Raw genomic sequence first — 21,368 nt, forward strand, 5'->3', positions numbered from 1 at the left:
TAAAACCTAAACCTGTGGCACGAAAACGCGTGCGGTAATGTGAGAGAGGACGCGAATGTGTCCGCCCATGTCGTACAGCAGTAAAGAAGTAAACAACAAACGAACCTACATTCCTGACGCGCTGGCTAATGTGAAAGGTCCGGTTGTTACCGACGTCTGTGACAGTTAAAATATTAAACTAGAAATTGCTCTTCTGAAACTCAGGACGTCAACACATCTGAAAAAAAAAAATCAGGTGAATAAAAATTGCAATGTAAACTTTTACCGGCCTTTTTCCACATCATCGCGTCTCATTTTGTTTTCGTCACTCCGTGTTACTTTATGGTTGTCCAGTCAACAAGAAACACGTGCATTGTATTTCTAACCTAATCTGCCCTGGATTATTTTCTAGCTATCCGTAGCTGGATGCAGCTGCGCTGCTAGTTTTCAGCTGCTGTAGTTTTATGCGTATAAATTTAAGCATTTTATCGGAGCAGCTTTCACGCCTCTTGGTGAAATAGTGCTAAGATTTCAGCTAACATATGGTCAGCATCGCTCCTGCAATACTAGACATGCCATAACCCAATTAGCAACCTAGCCGATTGAGCGTTATATCGGCGGTCTACAGTCAATTAGCCGTTTAGCTAACGTGCTGCTTTGCCAAAACAATGGAAGACTCTGGTATAAAGAAGCAGAACTGGGACGTAAAGGAAACGGAATTGTTCCTTGAAATCCTCAAGGAGCTGGACATTAAGAAATGCCTGGATGGGAGGAAAGTGAGGAATAACAAACTCTTTAAGGTGGCTCACAGGAGAATGACAGCGGCCGGTTATCACAGATCTGTGGATCAGTTGAAGTTTCGCTGGAAACTTCTAAAAAGTGCTTATTACAAGTTTAAGCGTGAGCCTGACTCCCCAGCCCCAACTAAACTACAGGGCTGGTGGCGGTATGAGAAAGCAATGATCGCTATCATGGAGGCCAGACGCCCTCTGGTTGCAGCTGTGGTCAAATCGGACAGAAATGATGAGCAGACGGAAGACTCGGATGGGGATGCGTTGTTGCTGCCCTGGCCGCAGCACTGCCCGGACAATACCAGTCAGAACCTGGATTTAATTGTAGGGGTAAACATCGTGCGAAAGATGTAGCCACTAGATCACAACTAAGATTTGATTTATTACGTTGTCTTACTGCATGAATCCATTGTGATGTGCTGTGTAAGCAAAGTGCCCACCATAGAGAAACGAATGCAAATACGAGAGTTCTGCAAGATTAGATTAGATTAGACTTCATTATCTGTCTCTGTCTCTGTTCACGGGTTTACGCTGAAAGAGGTTGATAATAGAGAGATGGATTTCCATTTCTATATTCCTAAAATTCTATCCAGTATCCTACAATTAACTAAATTCTTATAATCGCACATTACTGGACAGACATATTGGATCTTTACATCTAAGATCAGGGAGCCCATGTGTCTAAGATGTCAATATGAAGCAAAACGGCTCCAAATGAATTGGCATAAAATGTCCACGAAGAAACAGGATGCAAAGCAACCATCAAGATGAAAATGAGTTATTAGACATCAGTTTCAGTGGCCAAACTGAGATGAAACTGCCACAATGATCACTTGGATTACACAAACTATTCCTCCTCCAAGGCTAAATTTGCTTTGAATCACTCTAGTCGGCCAAAACCATATCTCTGGAAAAAGTCCTTCATGCAAACCCGTCTAAAACTTTAACTAATCCTGCTACCAAAAAAAAGGCCACAAAATGATTAGAGAGAGATGTAATATATGTTAAATGTAACAAACATCTATAAAGAGATTTTGTATGACCTAGGAGTTGTCAAAAAGTGCCACAAGAATCCCAGACTAGTTTTCGATTATATTGTGTCTCTATGTTGTGTTGGTCCTCTGGTACCTTTATTTCTGCAGCTAGACTCGTATAGACACATTTAAACACTGATTTAGCTTTCAATCCTTTTAAGAAGTGTCTGGCTTTTCTTTACTTAGCAGAAATGGGACCTCTCTGAAGTGTTGGGTTATGACTGTCAGGAAGGAGAAAACTAATTTACAGAGACTCTCCTCTTCAGATCTGTATTATTTGACTCTAGAAACCCTGATTTGGGTTGGGATGCTGTTACATGACAACGAGGACAAAGATGTGGAAATCAGGCTGTGGCATTGTTTGTGGGTGGGGGAGGGGAGGAATCTTGATTTCTGGCCAACTGTCAACCAGGATTTAACATGTAATGCCATTTCTTGGTTTAACCTGGTTTCATGCTGTAATGAGATTTCTGTTGAGATGGTTTAGAATAAAAAGTCTCCAGTCCCATTACATCTCTCGGCATATGGCAATTGTATGTTTTACCATGTTGCTATGACAACGGTGATGGAAAGGTCTTGATGTTGCACAGTGAACTGGTATCAATATTTATTTACTGATTAAAAAAAACTAAGTTTGTGTCATATTGTAAAGATACTGAGAAAATTTAAACAATTTGAAGTTTTTTTTCTTTCGTTTCGGACTCTTTTCTAATTAAAATCGTGATGCATGTAAAATGCTGCTTTAGAGGGTGAATTGTAATGACATTGTAATGTGGCGAAACTCAAATCAGTATAAAATTTAGCAGCATTAAAAGCTTGATATATTAGCCAAATATCTTTTCTTATTTTAAAAAAACGGTATAAGGGTGAAACTTTCTAATTAAGTTAAAAACCTTTTGATTCTCATCTTTGAAGCCTTGGCTGTTACTGTCCATATCGATTAATCTGCATATTTTCTTCACTGAGAGTTTTTCTCATATGTTGTTATGAAGTAGTCAAAAAATTAAAGCCATGGTTATTGTGGAAGAGCTGTGGAAAACATGTCATGATGATGGTGTGCCATTTGGTCAGCACTCTTTCCTTCATAAAGTCTTTGCTTTCCTTTCAGATCAAAATGGACCCCGAGATGGACTCACAGCTGAAGATCGGCTTCATCGGTGCAGGGAACATGGCTTTTGGCATTGCAAAGGGCATCTTGTCTGGTAAGTGCAAAGAAAGTCGTTAAAAAGCTGAAGCAGGGTTTGATTGGAGTTGATGGTTCATGCTTTATGTTGTAGGAAGTGTTCTTCCTGTAAACGTCAAAGTGAGCGCTCCCTCTGCCAGGAATCTGGGACGCTTTCAGGTACGTCTTTCTATCTCATTTTATTTGCTCTCCTGTTAGTTCTCAATAAGGTGGATCAGTTAGCAGTGACAGGGATTGTGTTGCTGTTGGTAAGATCAAATTACTTCTGCAACCAATCTGTTGTCAAGCTGACCTCCTGTTGCCATGGAGTTGTGCAAAATGTTTTATACTATTTTATAGGTCTGAACACAAAACAATTGTTTTTCTGTGCAGTAATAAGTCATTTATGCATGGAGATTAGATGACATCATCAGGTAACAGAGTGTAAAATGTTGTCACAGTGAAAACACACATGACCTATTACACTGTACCATTATGTCTTTAATAAAATCTAAGCCAAAATACAGAAGTAGTGGGTAAAAAAAAAAAATCTCAGTACTCCCCATGATTCAGTGGCTTGTAAAACCTCCCTTGGCTGCAGAAAAGTGAAGTAATTATGATGTCACACATTGTGGAGAAACTTTGGTCCATGCTTCTTTACAACATTGCTTCAATGCATGGAGTTTATTTTGATTTTGTTCATGTCGAGCTCTTTTAAGGTTCCCTCCATGGCATTTCAATCCGGTTGAGGTCTGGACTTCAGATCACTGCAGCACCGCTCTGTGTTAGATCTGATGCTGTGTTTGGGATCATGTTGCATGAGACAGTTTCAGTCAAGTTTTAGTTGCCAGACAAGTGAATTCATATTTGACTCCAGAATACGTTGGTATCCAGAGGAGTTCATGGTCCATTCAGTACTACAAGGTGTCCAGGTCCTGTGGTTGTAAAACAAGCCCAGATCATCAGCCCTCCACCACCGTGCTTGACAGTTGGTATGAGGTGTTTGTATGTGATATGTTGTTTGGAGTTTCTGTGCATTCTGACCAAATATCTCCACTTCGGTCTGGTTGTTCCAGAAGTCTTGTGGTTTGTTCAGAAGCAGCTTCGCAAACCTAAAGGCCCATTCATGCTTGATGCAGAAGACAAATACGCAGACAGTTTCGTCATACACGTCTCGTATGTTTCCACGGGTAATAAGTCAGTTCAACCACAAGCGGGCAGTGCTGAATTCAGGGTTCATTTCTACGTTTTGACCCTGATTGGTAGCGATAATACACCACTATAAAGTTGTTTACAAACGTGCATGCCTACACTTGTGCCTGTAAATGCGAATGTTATAGTTATCAGCTTCTTCATCATCTGCATCTTCTTCTTCTGGGGCTTTTTATTTGGCGGTTCTGCATCATCTTCTTCCTGTTCCTCTTCTTCTTCTCTGGCTTGTTCCTTTCGCTTTGCGTGTGTTAACTTAATTCTGCCCCCACAATTTCCAGTGGCATTGCCACGTCTTCCGCGTCAAACGGCAGATAGCTAAGCTCCCTAAAAATGGACCAAATTACACGCGTAACCGACGCAGAAGACGGGCTAAACTGTGCGTCAGTGTGCGTATCCGCCTTCTGCATCCAGCATAAATGGACCTTAAGTGTGCTGCCATGTTCTTTTTAGAATGACGTTCTCCTGCAACCCTTCCAAAGAAGTCATACTGGTTCAGTCTTTTTCTAATTGGACTGTCATAAACTTAACACTTAACATACTAACTGAGGCATGGTGAGTCTGAGATGTAGCTCTTGGTTTTTTTTTTGCAGTTTCTTTGAGCATTGCATGATCTTAACTTGCTGGGATGCCCACACCTGGAAAGACTGGCAGCCATCTTGAATATTTTCCACTTGTGAATAATCTTTTTTAACTATAGTTGGATGGTCTCCAAATACTTTGGAACTGACCTTATAAACCTTCTCAGATTGATGGGTAACATCAGTTGCTTCTCTGAGATCATTGCTGTCTTTGCTCCTTGCCATTGTGTTAACACACACCGGCATGCTGCCAAACCTTCGACCTTTATAGATGTGATCACACTTACTGTGAAGTGTGGAAGCAGTAACGGTGGAATTAATTTTTCACACACTGCTTTTGCTTTTTGCTAATTCTTTTTTACAACTAATGATGATACGGTGTAACATGTTTTGTGTTGCTGTTTATCTCAGATTGTATTTACTTCATAAGATCTGGTTAACACTAATGATTTTTTTTAATATCCCTACACAAACAACTTTAGATTTAGAAATTAACTTGAGAAAACTTTAGAAATTTAACACGTCTAAAATGAACCAATAAAATGAATAAATGTATCATGAATGGGACAGTCAGATTTATTATATTTGGAGAAGCCGTAGCTGATGCTGGTGGTTCTTGATGATTTCAGGAGCTTGGCGTAGCTGTAAGTCACTCCAACGTTGAGGTGGTTTGTGGATCAGATGTGGTCTTCGTCGCCGTTAAACCTCACCTGGTTCCACTTGTTCTGACCGAGATCTCGCAGCACATCACCGACAGACACATCATTGTGTCGGTTGCAGCAGGAATTACGTTGGCAACATTAGAGGAGGTGAGTGCCATGGCTAGTGTTTAGCCTTTTAAACTAAATGTCCATCAAGTCATGATCTTTCCATCATGTTTCATATTTTTGTTACTCTGTTGTGATTTTAAGCTCCTTCCTGAGAATTCAGTTGCCATCCGGCTGATGCCAAACCTCCCATGTGTGGTTCAGGAGGGGGCCCTCCTGTTTGCTAGGGGATCCCATGCAAAACAGGAGGACGGCGCTCTGCTTCGCTCCCTGTTGCATCACTGCGGGTTGGTGGAGGAGGGGCCTGAAGCCTGGATTGATATCCACACGGGGCTGAGTGGGAGCGGAGTCGCTTTTGTGAGTTTTTTTTTTTTTAAGTGTAATTTTTAAGAATAAAATAATTTAAATTGATGAAAATAATTTTACATACAAAGGCTTAATATTCTTAATATTTCAGCAAATTTTCAATAAATCACAAACAATCTGCATTAAGATTTGTACTTATTGTTGTTTAGATTAATTGCTATAAGTATATTGTTTGTCTCACCATGAAACAAAAGTTTCCACAACACAATAACACAGCTCTAACAATAAATAAGGATGTTATAATAGAATATCTCAAGATCCAAGATTTTTAAAAAGACATTACAGAGAATAAACAGCAGACATGTACACGCAAAATAAAACTTACAAATATGTATGAATATGTGCTTTTTCTGTAAGCTGAGGATTGTTGAGTAGATCATGCAACATTGCCTACAAACATCCTGATCATCTGTCATCTGTAAATGAAATGTCCAACATTTTATCAGTCTGTCTTTATACAGACCATTACTGTTAAATTTACTCCAGCTTCTCTCACACTGGACATTGATGAAACCATGACAACCACCCGTTTCATATTCATCACTTTTCACAACATCCAACTTTGTTCAAACAGCTTTCAAATCATAGCAACATTTGAAGAAACTCAGGCTGAATTGAGACATAACGGCTGTAACATCATCCATAAACAAAAAATCGGACAAAGCTTGACGGGGAAAAACATTTACCGTCTGTAAAATTTCTCTGCCAACAATGGAAGAAGGGTTTTGATGTACTTTTTGACATCCCTTAAAAAATGTATGCCTACTTTGATCTAAGTTTAAAACAAGTTTAAGTAAAGGTATAATATGGTTACTACAGTAATGCTGTGGAATTTGTTTTGTCCTTAGTGATGTGAAGTCATCCTTTTAAAACAAAAAAAAAAAAAAAAAAAAAATTAAAACAATTAGGCAAAATATTAATTCCACACAGTCAAACAAGAAAATTAGTCTGTGCCTAAAACCCGGAAACAATTCTGATGTCATGTCACAATTTAAAATGGTGAATTTAAAAGTCCTACAAGAAACAGTTTGGCATTTGAAATCAACAACATGCACTCTGGACATGATACCATCCGACTTTTTAAAAACAGTTTTTACCTCAGTAGAAAGTGATCTCCTACTGATAGTTAACAGCTCGCTGGCATCAGGCATTTTTCCCAAGTCACTAAAGATAGCTGCTATTAAGCCACTCCTAAAGAAAAGGACTCTAGACGCCTCTATAATGAACAACTATAGACCTGTCTCTAACCTCTCTTTTATTTCCAAGATTATTGAAAAAGTTGTATTTCACCAGCTTCATGACTTTTTAAATGAAAGTGGAAATCTTGATAAATTTCAGTCCGGCTTCCGACCTCATCACAGCACTGAAACAGCTCTGGTCAAAGTGTTAAATGACATTAGGTTGAATACCGATTCTGGTCAAGTATCAGTCCTGGTTCTGTTGGATCTCAGTGCTGCGTTTGATACTGTAGATCACAGAATCCTGTTGCACAGGCTGGAAAACTGGGTTGGACTTTCTGGAGCGGTCCTTAACTGGTTCAGGTCCTATTTAGAAGGCCGGAGTTATTTTGTTACGATCGGCAGCTATGAATCCAAGCGAGTGGCCATGACTTGTGGAGTCCCCCAGGGGTCAGTCCTTGGACCTCTTCTCTTCAACTTGTATCTGCTCCCTTTGGGTAAAATATTACAAAACTATAGCATTAGTTATCAAAGTTATGCAGATGATACACAACTTTATGTGTCTCTGTCACCAGACGACTGCAGTCCAATAGACTTAATGTGTCAGTGTCTGGAGCAAATAAACACCTGGATGAGGGAGAATTTCCTACAATTAAATGAAGACAAAACTGAGATTATTCTGTTTGGTAGCAAAGAGAAGAGGGTCAGCATTGGCAAACACCTGGAGACTCGGGCTCTTAAAATTACCAACCAAGTTCGTAACCTGGGAGTGTTGATAGACTCAGATCTGACTTTCAGCAGCCATATCAAAGCTGTCACTAAGACAGCTTTTTACCAGCTCAGAAACATCAACAGAATTAAAAGTTTAGTCTCCCAGAAAGACCAAGAGAAACTCATCCATGCATTCATCTCCAGTAGACTGGATTACTGTAATGGTCTTTTAACAGGACTTCCTAAAAAGAGCATTAAACATCTGCAGCTCATCCAGAACGCTGCTGCTAGAGTTTTAACCAGGACTAAGAGATCTGAACACATCACACCAGTTTTAAAATCTTTACACTGGCTTCCAGTCAGTCACAGAATAGATTTTAAAACCCTTCTGATCATTTACAAATCCCAGAATGGTTTAGGCCCAGAATACATCTGTGATATGTTCAGAGAATATAAACCTAGCAGAGCTCTTAGATCCAAAGACTCTGGTCAACTAGTCCAGGCCAGAGTCCAGACTAAACATGGAGAAGCAGCATTTAGCTGTTATGCTGCAAACAAATGGAACAAACTGCCAGTGGAGATTAAACTTTCCCCAAATGTAGACATTTTTAAATCCAGGTTAAAAACTTTTCTTTTCTCATGCGCCTATGCATGAAATCTGCACGGTAACTTTTTTTAACTTATCTTGCTTTTAATCATTTTAATGTAATTTATTATTTTATTGTGATTATGTGTTGATTATGTGTTGATGCCTTTTACTATTCTAATATCTGTAATGTCTTTGTTTTATGTAAAGCACTTTGAATTGTCCTGTACATGAAATGTGCTATACAAATAAACTGCCTTGCCTTGCCTTGCCTTGCCTTAAATGCATCCACATAAAATGTGAACCTCACTGATCCTTCACTCTGATGCATGTGATTCTTCTGTGCAGGTTTACCTTTTTGCAGAAGCTCTGGCAGAAGGAGCTGTTAAAATGGGCATGCCAAGCGCTCTAGCTCATAGCATCGCATCTCAGACTGTTCTGGTCAGTTTTACAATGTTGTCATCGTAAAACAATAGCTGTGATTGTCCAAACCCAGTGTTTGAGCCTCATTAGTTTAATGCTGCTGTCCTGGTGTGTGGCAGGGTGCTGGGAGGCTGTTACGTGATTCGGGGAAGCATCCAGCTCAACTTCGCTCTGAGGTCTGCACACCAGGGGGGACAACCATCTACGGGCTTCACACGCTGGAACAGGGAGGCGTGAGGGCGTCAACCATGAGCGCGGTGGAGTCGGCCACCGAGAGAGCCAGGGAGCTTGGACGAAAGTCTGCAGCAGGCAGCAGGAAGTGATGCGTTGCCTTTTAAAAACTCTGGTTGAACTTGAACTGAAAAAAAGCCTCAGAACAAACAGATTTTATTCTTTTTGCTCAATGTGGAAATCAAAGACAAAAAAGGACTGAAGCACATTTTTTTTTATTTAATTTTCTTTCCCTTTAACTTTTCCTTAAATAAGTGCTGTTTACACTCTGTTTTTGAGCAGAAGAGTTTAATGTGAACAATTTATTTTGACAAGGTCTCCTGTGATCTGCAGTTTTAAGAGATTTTGTGTTTTTTTTGTGCACACTATTATATTTTTCCTCAATTTATTTAAGACAGTAATACCAGTAAGGTAGCACTATGGTTTGACAAGCTAGTATTGTGAATCATGTTCACAGAAAGTTGCAGAGCCTTCCATTTTAGTCACGTTTGCTCCACAGTACTGTGCAAAAGTCTTAAACCACTCCTCATTTCTTTATATATTGCCAAGAAAACATTAAACAAGTGCAGCTGTTTACTGTTAGACCAGTTTTCTTATGTTTTCTTTGAGTAGTCTTGAGGAAATGTTCTCCAGGTTTCTTGGAGGACTTTCCAAAGCTCTTTTTTTTGGGATGTTTTCTGATTTTGGTCCCACACTGCTTCAATAATGTTGAAGTTCAGATTCTGGAGAGGTTTCATCCCTCCATCAGAACTATTGCCTGATTTTTCAGTCCAGTTCTTGTGTCATGTGACATACCTCAGCTTTTTCTGTCTGTTTCCCTTCATTAAGAATGACTTCTTGACAGCCATCCTTCCATGGAGACATTTCTGATCAGGCTTCAGCCAACAGTAGGTGGATCAACTGAAGGTCCAGATGCATCTCTCATTTCCTTGATCGGGTCTTTGCTGTATTTGTTTCTATTTCTTCAGGATATCACTTGCTGTATATAGTTATTTATTCAGTCCTGATGCTTTTCCTTTTGTCCTCCAGTTATCCAGTTTTTCCTCAGATGTTTTAAGGACACCATGCTGAGATATGCTTTGTCTGATAATAACTCCTTGTTGCTTTTTGGTATTTTTCTGGGACGCATTTTAGGAAGTAGAGATGATGTGTCTTTGTCATGCTGCTAGTAACAAAGTGCCTAAAGACCCTATTTAAATTTACTTCTTTGCTAAGTTGTCTTATGTGTGAACACAACACTGGTTCATCCCCTGAGTTAGGTGCCTTCTTTTATATTTTAATGATTCATAGATTAGTATTTAGTGGCTTAAGAAAAACACACTCCACTAAAAAAGGATAAGTACAAGGACTGGACTGAAAAATGATTGAAAAGTAGCAAATATCCAAAGAAAACTTTTAAAAAACCTAAAAAAAACCTGGAAAGCTATTGTTCAATCCCATTTTAAAATAATATAAGACAATCTGGATGTTCAGAAGCAGAATATAAGAAAAAGGGATTGGATCATGATTTTTGCATAGTCCTGTTATCACAGAGGAAGAAAATGATAAGAAAATTAGTTTATACATCCAAAAAAGTACCAAATATGAACATATGACCTTTTCTGGATTATAATGTGCATGTAATGTAAAGTCTCAAGTGGAAGTTAAATTTGTGGATGTCTTAAAATCATAATGATCACATACGTTATTTGACCAAAAGAAGCATAAAATTACATTTTTGTATAATGACGGTTGTGCAGCTGCGCTGTGATAATCTAAGATGTAGGAAATATCTAGTTCATGACACAATGTGTTGAAAAATGTGTAGGAATTACTCACCAAGTGTGTAGGATGGATTTTCATAAAGTGTCATTTTAATAAACTTTGTCTTTGCATTGCCTTTTTTATGTTGAATTAATTTGAGGTTTTAAAGTCAGCCTGTGGCATGTGGATGCAGAAATGATTAACTAGAAATGTACACATACGCATAAAATAGATAAAATAAATCATCAGATCAGTGTGAAAGTTCAAACTTGAGTTTTCCAACTTTAAAAGTTATTTAATAAAGTCTTTCTTGCAAAGTTGAGTTGTAAAACAAAGACAGGCAACTGAAAAAGATAAATGTACCAAACAATTACATCATGTTGCTGCTAGGTTCACATTTCAGTCTTATCAATATTAAATGCTATAATCATAATAAAAATAGGTTTAAGTAAATAATAAATGGAAGTTAGATAATTGTGTACAACTTAAGAGGTATAAATATAAGTCCAGCGTGCAGCTAAAGGTTGTTTTACAGGACTGAGGGTGGAAAAATACTGAAAGTCGTGTTTTAAATAACCATTCATTCGTTTTTTGATGCTGTAAATACCAAAGTGTCAGAAACGCCAGTGCCGATCACATTTAGCCTCACTGTGATTCATAACTGCGTTTCAGTCCATTCATTCAGCACAGGACACGAGGCACCATTCTCGATTCATAACCCCCTCCCCCCTCCCCCCTCCTCCAAGATCACACAATCGTCCTGCTCCTTGCTTCCTCCTCCTCCTCCTCCTTCTTCCCGTTGTCACTCTCGGCTGAAGAAACACGCGTTTTATCCACCGACCTGCGTCACATCGACTTTACAGAAAACAAAGCAGTAAGTAACGCTAACGCTGACTGACAGTTAGGTCTCCAGCGTCAGTTTTGGGTCTTGTTTACATGACACTTTCTGAAACTGATGAATTTTAGCGGGGTATGACTTGTGTTAGCCGAGGCTAGCAGGTGGCTAGCTGGATGAAGCTGCTTGCTAGTGCTAACACTGCCCGGAGCGACAGTCACGCCTGCCGGATACCGGCTTCAATAACTGCTTGTGCTGTTTGACTTTTAACCCAAATGTCAGTATTACCATAAGGTTTCCTGTCACATTTTGAAGATTACTAGAGTTGTTCTTGTGGTCTTGTAGCATTTAGAGTAGCACGGACTTATTTTAAATTGACAAAAGATGGCTAATAAGGTTAGCTAGGTGGATCTTTACATGATGACAGCTGCCCCTCTGATCTTCTGCGTTTTGCTTGACAGGCTTTCCTTCAGCATATTAGCTTCAGATGCCTCTAAATTCAAGTGTAAAAGCATTGAATAAATTAGATGAAAGAGGAAATTTGATAACACCGGTATTCGTGTCCTTGTAAGCCACTCTTGAACCATTTGAGTAATGCCTCCTCCACAGGAAGCATCTAGGTGGGATAAAGATTTGTGAAATGCATGTTCTCTGATTGCACCAGTCATCACTTGTTTAGGGTATTTAGTTACGCAGGCAGAAATATTTTATGTAGCCTTCCCATATTTAAAGTACACGGAGATACTCTCTGATATATATATATATATATATATAAAAAAAATAAATCAATCGTACACTCCCATACCTACAAGCTGTTAATGGCTTTTTCATGAGTTGAGCTGATCCCACGTTCACCTGCTTGTCAGGATCACGCAATAGACACCAAATCTGCTGCTATAAATAGATAAGATATTTTTTTATTTTATTTTTTAATGGTAGCTACAGTGCCCTACTATGATTTATATAAACTTGTGTGCTTAAAGATGCATGCATTAAGTGTGCAATGTGCTTTGTTCTCAGTGTAGACTTGTTCATATATATAAAAGGCATTAGATATAGATTATGCTAGTTATATTACAATGGGGTAATTATGGGGGTTAGGGTTAACATTTTCACTCATTTCCCTGTAGTGTAATTTTACAAACCAATTAGCATCCTGCTGTGACTTGACTGCACCACCATCTGCTCAGCTGCAACATGTACTGAAATATAGTTAACGCAATGTTGAAATTAAACAAATAGTATAAATAAGTGAGAGTGGAAACCCATTAGCTGCTTTTTTTGTATTTATTCAAGCAGAGATTTATATAAAGAAGTGCAGTGAACATTATCAAAGTGTGACAGTGAGGGGAAGCTTAAGAAATTATCTACTTTTTTATGACATTTTAACTGTACATGGTTTCATAGTACAGAGGTAAAACAGTTTACAGAAAGAGCAGTCATACGATGCAGAGAGCAGTCTCGCACACAGAAAAGTTGGCTTGGCTTTCTGTCGTAGTTGCTCTGCTAGAGAAATAAAAATTTTTGTTGTCATTTAAGTAATAAATCCGTTGCTGTCTATCGCTGGTGTTGACTTGTGAACTTGTTTGAATATCTACAGTGGGTGTCAAATTGCTCCAAGAAGGATGTACTATTAAAACTCTTTCATCCTATTATCCATAAATTGTAGTCGATGAGGAAAACGTTTTGAAACGTTTCAGTTCCAGGTTGTAGATAGCAATGAGATCTTAGATTTTAGCAAATTATAATGTAAGAATTCTTATATTTATTCATAGTCTATGAAATAAGAGCAAAGTTAAATAAATGAGGAGGTTGACGTTAATATTGAGGAATTGTTTCAGAAAACATAACATGCAATTTTTTTCCTCTCACCGTGCATTCAGAATTTGACTTGTGAGTATTGCTTGAGACACTTTCCCTGTGCCTCCTTTTGTCTGAGCCTTGTGTTGCTGTTCCACCCACGTAGCTGTTTGCCATATATCAATTCAGTTTACTGTGCAAGATAGTGACTGGTAAATTTCTTTTTCAATGGCTTGCGGTTAACTGGATGAAAAGAACGTGTTGAGCATTTAACTTTGATGCTAGGTTGAGTTCGACCACTTTACCAAGGAAGGTGAGTTAAGAGTTTAAATTCTGATTCCCATCAACCAGGAAGCAACTTCCCAAAACGGTTTTAGTTGCATGTTAGCGGCTCATCTGTTTGCAGCATGAAGGGAATGTATTGACTGTATTGCTAAACAGAAAATCTGCATGACTTACGGTTGCATGATGTGCGGTTTGTTGCTGCATGAGTATTTTCTTCTTGTTTTTGCATGCTCTCATGTCTTTGTGTCTTAAAATGTTTTTAAATGAACAAAGTCAGCTGTACTGTACTGTAGGGATGTCACTATTCTAGATTTTCTTGGTATGATTATGGTCATAGAAATGATCATGATATTACGATCATCATGATAAGTTGTCAGTTCATTTCACAACACTAAATTATGAAGGCCACATGACCATTCCCTGTAGGTCTTTAAGTTTTATTTATTTCTATATTTCAATGCCAACATAACAAAATATTTTTGTAACAAAGTAAAGTAACCAAAAAGTCCCATTTCAACAAAATCCCTTTTTCTGTAAACAACAAATAAATCCTACATATTAACTCTGGATTTCTTTCAGCGAAAACAGATGGAAAAGGCTACAGAACCTCTATCCAGACTTTATGGAGTTCTCTTTGTAAACTACATTATAAAAATGGCTTATTTTTAACCTGAAAAGACATTTTTAAACACACAGAAAATAAACATTTGGTTAGCTTTTGTCTCTTTTGTTCTTCATCAGATTAGCTGCTGTTTGAAGCATAAATATTCCTGGAACAGTGAAAATAAATAAACAAGATCATATTTCTGAAATTAAATACGTCTTCTGCAGGCCATTGCACACTGATGACAAAAAAGGCGTCGACTCATACTGAGTTAATAAAAGTTTGAGTTTTTCTCATTTGTATAATGTAACATTAAGTGTTTGCTGTTTAATTTGTCACATTGTGCTGTAAGCTCAACCTTAGTCACACACAATTAAAAAATAGCAGAAGACAGCTTTTAATTTCAATGTTATGTTAAGTGAACCCAGTTATTGCACATTTACCTTTAGCATGCAAAGCTGGTGATCATGCTGTAGGCGGTAAACATTATGCATTTCCTCTCACTGCACATTTTTCATGCTTTACAGGCTGGTGACCTTTCCTTCACATTTACACATTTTGTATTCTAACCACAGTAATCTGACAAGGATGACTTAATCCATATATTTGGAACGACTTTCCCACTTGAACATGCCTCTTCTACAACTGAAATAAAACAACACAAGTGGTAACTTGCAAATAATGTGTAACTTCGGACATAATTCTGAATGGAAAGTGCCGATTTTGAGGGATCTTTACAATTAATTAATCATAAGTTTAAAACCACGATTTATTATGAAATCAAGTAATCATGACATCCCTAGTGTACTCAGTGGTGTATGTTTAATAGTTTTTATTTATACTTGTAGTGACAGTAAGTTCCAGTAAATTAGAAACTACACTATATGAAGTACACTTTAATAGATATGACAATTTCAGATTTGTTAAGAATCTGTTTGGATAAAAGTAGATTTCTAACTTCATTAACCTGCATGGATGCTTTCCGGTTTTCAGCATGCTGCTTGTTTTTTCTCAGGAGCTGTTCATAGTCTAAGATCCAGCTCTATAACAAAAACGGTAGAACTGGTAATTCATGTCTAAAAGATTAACCCCTTTGTGTCTTTGATTCTTCCTGCCTCTCTCTAACTAACCCAAGAGCCTGTACTTGTTATTCTCTTTTGTTTTCCTGCAACGGATGAAAGATGTCCAAGAAGATTTCCCAGTTCTCCGTAGAGGATCCTTTGGAGCCCGATCAGGCGGATCAGTCCACAAAAGCAGCACCGACTGGTAGGAAAAAGTCTGAACCGGGCCAGAGAAACGGAGAGACTGCATCCTCATCTCCAGAGAGTGGCAGCTTGAATGGAGATGGAAAACGCAGTGGGAAAAGCCGGCGCCGCAAGAAACGGTCATCTAATCCTGAGAGCCACCCAGAGGGGAAGGCTGACGTCAAGAATGAAGACAAACCAGACAAACAGATGAGCCAGCCACCTGACCAGTGCGCCACCTTGGTCGGTTTACAGTCGGAGTGCGCTAATGTGTGGTTTGAACGCAGCGTCTATGAGCGAGCAGAGAGCCTCTACCAGTGCTGGCTAATGAGCTCCTCTAACATAAGCTCACCTCAGTCCTCAGGCAAATGCTCAAACACTCCATCCACCCTGGCTCCATCTTCCTCAGGACTGGCATGTCACCATGGTGATCAGGTTGCTTGCCATCATGTCGAACAGGCTGTGTGGGTCAACAAGACAACTTTCGACCAAGCAGAACGCCGCTTCATTGAATCCATGCAGCCTTCCATCCCAAACTCTCTGGACCTCCCGCCACTGCCCAATCGCTCTGTTTCATCCACAACACCTGATGAAGGATATCAGTCTCTAGCCCCAACTCCTGCAACGCCCATCCTCCCAGAATCAGCCGTCACACCGACTGCACAGCAGTCGATAAATGGGCTGCCTTGCATCCCAGTGGAGCTGGTGAGAGACGTCTGGCTGGACAAGCCACTGTATGACCGCGCTGAAGCAGCCTTTTACCAAACTCTGTATGGTAACAATTCCTCTAAGAGATCTAGCTGCACCTCCACCTCCAGAGGTAGCGACCACCCTCAAAGCCTTGTGGAAGAAGAGGAGGAAGAGGAGGAAGATGAGGAAGTGGTGGTAGAGGAAAAACGGGTGGTTCCCCAGGGTAAGGTAGAAATCTTCCATGCTCTGCACCCGATCCAAGAGGAAGAGGAACCAGTGGAGATTCCAGAGGGAGAAGAAGCGTCAGGAACCAGCTATTTCCTCCACCCGGACAGCGAGCGGGTGTGGCTGGACAAGTGGCGATACGATGCTGCAGAAAGTCGTTTCTGTGGCTCCGGTGCAGCTAAAGCATGTGCGGTGAAGAAGGACCAGAGGCAGGAAGCACCATCAGTTGCCTCCAAGGCCCCACGAAGGGACAAGTATGACCAAACCGGGAGAGTGGAACTGCTTCAGACATTTCAGTTCATCTTTCGTTGAGTTTCTCCCCACCCCCATCATGTGTTCCCCTCATTACAAATGTACTTTCTTTGTTGATCTTTTATTTTATTCTTTCACCTTGGTTCATTCATTGTTTGCTTGCTGTGGTTTGGTTATGGTTTTCCTTAGTGACTTTTTGTATGAGCCATCATTGTTTTCCAGCTTCCTTTAAGAGTTTGTGAAGTTTTATTGGGGCAGTCTGGTTGTGTAAATAGATAAATGCATCAAATAAGCCATAAAAATATCAAAATACTAGATTCTACAATACACCATAGATTCTGAGTATAAAAATGGCTGCAGTAGTTAAAATAAATATATTTTCCCTTTTGTTTTGTTTTTCCTTTCTGACTTCCTGTCCTTACATCCCTCTTGTCCTACCTCACTATGTCCTTTGTAGAAAAATGAGCATGGTGGACTTTCTGGCCCAGGAAAAGATCTGGTTTGACAAACCTCGTTATGATGAGGCTGAAAGACTCTTCTATGAGCGCATGAATGGCTCGCCACAAAACGCACAGGTAACCACACTGTCTTTATTTATTCATTTTAAGTTTTTACAACATTTCAATAAAAACAGGTGCAAAAGACTGAATGATGAATCATCTCCCCACAGTTTACCCATAATATCAGCTGTATTGTTTAAGCTTAATTATAGTTTTAACTTGTGGTGTTGCTTTTTATTATGTGTTTCTTTTTTAAAAAATATCAAATCACCTGTCATGCTAAAAGTTCTGGATTTGCATGGTTATGTTACATAGAAAATTCATATGTAAATCACATCGTCAAAGACTTTGGCGTAATAAACTTTACTGAAAAATTATGGAGTCTTGACTTCTGTTTACTTCAAGGATGCTGGAGCGAACACCATCCTGCAAGACATTGCTCGGGCTCGGGAGAACATCCAGAAATCCTTAGCAGGAGTAAGTAGCAGAGCTCATCTAATACAGTACATACAAGGAGTAACTCGTCACCAATTTTCCGCTTGAAATCACAGGTATATTTAGTGGTTAATGTCCAGGGTAAGGAAGGTGTGTACAGTTTCATGTTTGCAAAGATGCAGTCTCTCTAAAGCTTTGTGCTCTATATAATTATAAACCGTTGTCGGTGACATCACATTGTTCTTTTATGCTGCCACATTGGGTGGCAAAAAGCTAGCTGGGACCCCGTTATCGAGTGACTATTAACTGTTTCTTAACAAGGATGGTGCTAGCGGACTTGACTTGCTGATGGTTGCACTCAGCTTGTAGTTTGTGTGGGATTGGGTTTGTGCTTTGCCTTGTATTTCTGCTTGGGTCCATGCAGAACTTCTTTTTTTTTTTTTTTTTACCATCTTATTCTGGCTGTAAATGCTATTGCATATTCTTTTATGAAGTGTGATTTTTTTATATTTAGTACTCAGTTTCTCTGTTATGGATCACTCAGTTTAAACTGTACTGACCTTATTCTGTCTTGCCTGTGTAGAGCGCTAGCAGCAACAATGCAGCAGATCAAGGAGAACTAGTGTCTCGCATCAAGAGCCTGGAGCTGGAGAACCAGAGTTTACACAAAGGTGGGTCTGCAGTGTCAGATTATGCATGTTCTGTCTTTACATGCATAGAGCCTTTACTTTTTGTCTAAAATGAGGCCAAAATTAACTTAAAAAATCATTTAGGATTTTAATCTTCAGTTTTTTGTGTTTTATTTGGACTCCAGCTAATGATGAATACTCTCAGAAGTTAGTAGTTAGTAGATCATCCTATTGCATTCTTCTCTAATATCATTTAACCCTGTTTGAATAAATGTGTAGATTTCTATGTTATTTTAGTCCTTTTTTTTTTTTTTTTTTACTTGACACTACTAAAAACCTTTATATATACAATTATTTGCAAATCTATATTGGCACCTCTTTTGAGAAGTAATTCCCCTCCTTATTTACCATAAGGAACATAACTTGAAACTGAGTTGGCCCGTCTGGTTGCAACTGCTTTCACACATTAGTCGTGGCGTTTCATGTCCTTGAAGATGGAAATGTAGAGGGTTCAGGACACTTGTACTGTTGTGCACAAGTCAGCATTTGCAAAGTGAGATTTAATTTCCTCCTGAAAAACATTTACATGCTGAGTGAATCAGTTTTTCTTACTAGAATTCACTACAACACAAAAGTCCTGATGTTCCTGTGTAACAGCAATGCTTAGGCTTCATCCCTACAGACTTCTGATAATTCATTTAGCATGTTTATTTTCAACATGCAAATATCATTTATCATTAAAATACCTAGCTTAAAATATCACACACACAACGCTCAACAACTGTGTTTCATTACTGAACCGACACAACTTTTTCTGTTCTTGCAGTGGTTGAGGACTTGCGGTCAGCGCTCTCCAAACTTGAATGTCGGGTGGCTGTTTTAGAGAAAAGTCCTGCATCAGTGGCCCCAGCTCCATCTCTGGCTCCAGCTCCCTCAGTTCGCTACACAAATGTAAGGTTATATCTGCTTTTGTATGTTCAGACGCATTCGTGTTAGTTCCAGCAGAACTCCAAAGATGCCACTGTAAGAATACTCCCTTTAAAATGTCCAATTTGATTTGAATTTAATTTGCCTTCCTCCAGGGCACAACGGTCCAACAGAAGACCAGCGCTCCAGTTAAAGAGGATGAAGATGACGATGATGATGATATTGACCTGTTTGGTAGTGATGAAGATGAAGAGGCAGAGAAACTAAAAGAGCAGAGGCTGAAAGAGTATGCAGAGAGGAAAGCCAAGAAGCCCGCCATCATCGCCAAGTCCTCCATCTTATTGGATGTTAAACCAGTGAGTTTGCGTGGCAAATGTCTGTGTTGCCTTCAGGAACCTGAAATTTTAAACAGAGTGACTCATGATCTGCTTTGTCCTTTCTCCTGTTTCTGTCAGTGGGATGATGAAACAGACATGGCGAAGCTGGAGGAGTGTGTGCGCTCGGTGCAGGCTGATGGTCTGTTATGGGGAATGTCCAAACTGGTTCCTGTAGGTTACGGCATCAAGAAACTCCAGATTGCATGTGTGGTGGAGGACGACAAGGTGGGAACAGACCTGCTGGAGGAGGAGATCACCAAGTTTGAAGACTATGTAAGTATAATCAGATACAAGTGTTTCTTCTCTGTTTGAGCAAAGATAAGAAAAAAAATCTGATCCAGATTTCCTTTAACGTTGCACTAAGTCAAATAAACTAAACCTTTTGAATAACTTAACACCTTCTCGCTAGAGAAGCAATGCAGGGCAACTTCTGTCTCCACCAAATAAGAGCTGCATCAAATCCTAGTAATCTGAGTTGACTAATTGCCAAAGCTTTTGCCTCGTTCTTCCACATCTGACGTTAAGCCATTTCTCCCAGCTACCGCTCTACACAGGCACGTTTTGCTTGTGTTTACCCACAATGCCGTGCATAGTAGTCTCCTTGACGGAAACTGAGACCTACGTCGTCACTGCTTTGATCCACAGCAGAGTTTGGTTGAGCTTTCACACCTAAAAAAAAACAAAACAACAGATTTTCTGAGTAAATGAACTAGATTTAAAGGGACTAAGTGCTCCTTTTTGCTGGCTTTGATGTATTAGAGCTCTTACAGATCTATCTTTGGGTTGAGTTAGTTTTTTACTTTTAGTTCTTTTGGAAATCGAATAGTTTTTTTCTTTTTTCTCAGAGGATTCTTAGGAGCAGCAACAGCTGTTTAACAACTAAACTGGATCGTCAACTGTTTTGAATTTTTCTGTTTTTAATGTGGAACTGTATAGAGTATTTGTCTTGCCTGCAGTAGACAGCAGTCAGAACAGTTTAGAGAATCAGATAATTTCCTAATGGGCCGAGATCTTTAGTGTGGATTTTAAAGCCCATGACTTCCATTTAGGAAAGCAATTTGACAGTTGTTTACTTCAGGTAAGACACCGATTATTACTAAGCAATACAGGCAACACAACTATAAAATAAATACATATATCTTTTTTTTATTTTAGAAGAATGGTGGCTTGCTCTGACCTAACTACCTACATTTATGGTGAAGAAGTCAAGTTGAGCTATGAAGACATTTTCAGTCCCTTTTGTCAGCACGTTGCTGCCATCAAGTGGCCAAAATTGCACATGAAAAAGGCTGAAAGATTTCAGGTCACACAGGAACTTGTGAATAATTTCCCTTGTGATGTAGTTGAGAGTAAACGAGTCTTCTCTGATCTGTTTCAGGTTCAGAGTGTTGACGTAGCAGCATTCAACAAGATCTGATCCCAGTCCGTCTCCCCTTGTCTCGTGGTCATGCCTTGTTTCTCTGCTGATTGTGTCAACGGTTAATAATAAAACAAACTCTTGCACTGAAGCAGCTGTCTGTGTGGATTTATAGAGTGAAGATCATTCTTTACATTGTCTCCATGAGAAGAAAAACAGCAGTGTGAAGCATCACAGGGGTAGAAACTGTTTTACACTAAGAATAAAATAAAATCTCAGGGATGGATTGATACCATGAGGTAGGTGTGTGTGTGTGTGTGTGTGACACAAAAAATAGAAGAATAAAAAAACTGGTTCTAATACCTTGCTGATTTAGGACAAAATTATTAAACATATGAGTAACTGGAGACTAGCATCTACAATTCCTGTAAACATCTTGATCACATT

At 39.2% G+C, this 21,368-nt stretch overlaps 2 protein-coding genes across 8 annotated transcripts; both read left to right on the forward strand.

Annotated features, from left to right (window-relative positions):
* Positions 1–41: 41 nt before the first annotated feature.
* Positions 42–11,635, forward strand: pycr3 (pyrroline-5-carboxylate reductase 3). Of its 2 annotated transcripts, none has more exons than XM_042007241.1 (7): positions 42–229; positions 2,910–3,006; positions 3,082–3,146; positions 5,386–5,565; positions 5,668–5,880; positions 8,713–8,805; positions 8,907–11,635. In XM_042007241.1, the coding sequence occupies exons 2-7, from the start codon at positions 2,919–2,921 to the stop codon at positions 9,108–9,110; spliced, it is 843 nt and encodes a 280-aa protein (XP_041863175.1). In that variant the 5' UTR covers positions 42–229; positions 2,910–2,918; the 3' UTR covers positions 9,111–11,635. The 2 variants fall into 2 exon arrangements, with proteins under 2 accessions (XP_041863175.1, XP_041863174.1); XM_042007240.1 differs by lacking the exon at positions 42–229 and adding an exon at positions 261–1,094 and having other exon boundaries at positions 2,913–3,006.
* eef1db (eukaryotic translation elongation factor 1 delta b (guanine nucleotide exchange protein)) lies at positions 11,513–21,072 on the forward strand. Of its 6 annotated transcripts, XM_042007228.1 has the most exons (11): positions 11,539–11,635; positions 13,480–13,489; positions 13,652–13,709; positions 15,467–16,698; positions 17,154–17,271; positions 17,602–17,673; positions 18,215–18,302; positions 19,087–19,211; positions 19,343–19,543; positions 19,643–19,837; positions 20,943–21,072. In XM_042007228.1, the coding sequence occupies exons 4-11, from the start codon at positions 15,467–15,469 to the stop codon at positions 20,979–20,981; spliced, it is 2,070 nt and encodes a 689-aa protein (XP_041863162.1). In that variant the 5' UTR covers positions 11,539–11,635; positions 13,480–13,489; positions 13,652–13,709; the 3' UTR covers positions 20,982–21,072. The 6 variants fall into 6 exon arrangements, with proteins under 6 accessions (XP_041863167.1, XP_041863164.1, XP_041863166.1 ...); XM_042007230.1 differs by lacking the exon at positions 13,480–13,489 and having other exon boundaries at positions 11,526–11,635; XM_042007232.1 differs by lacking the exons at positions 19,343–19,543; positions 19,643–19,837; positions 20,943–21,072 and adding an exon at positions 19,310–19,326 and having other exon boundaries at positions 11,531–11,635; positions 19,087–19,254.
* The last annotated feature ends 296 nt before the right edge of the window (positions 21,073–21,368 follow it).

Source organism: Melanotaenia boesemani, chromosome 14 (assembly GCF_017639745.1).
Source record: "Melanotaenia boesemani isolate fMelBoe1 chromosome 14, fMelBoe1.pri, whole genome shotgun sequence".
NCBI classification, from domain to species: Eukaryota; Metazoa; Chordata; class Actinopteri; order Atheriniformes; family Melanotaeniidae; genus Melanotaenia; species Melanotaenia boesemani.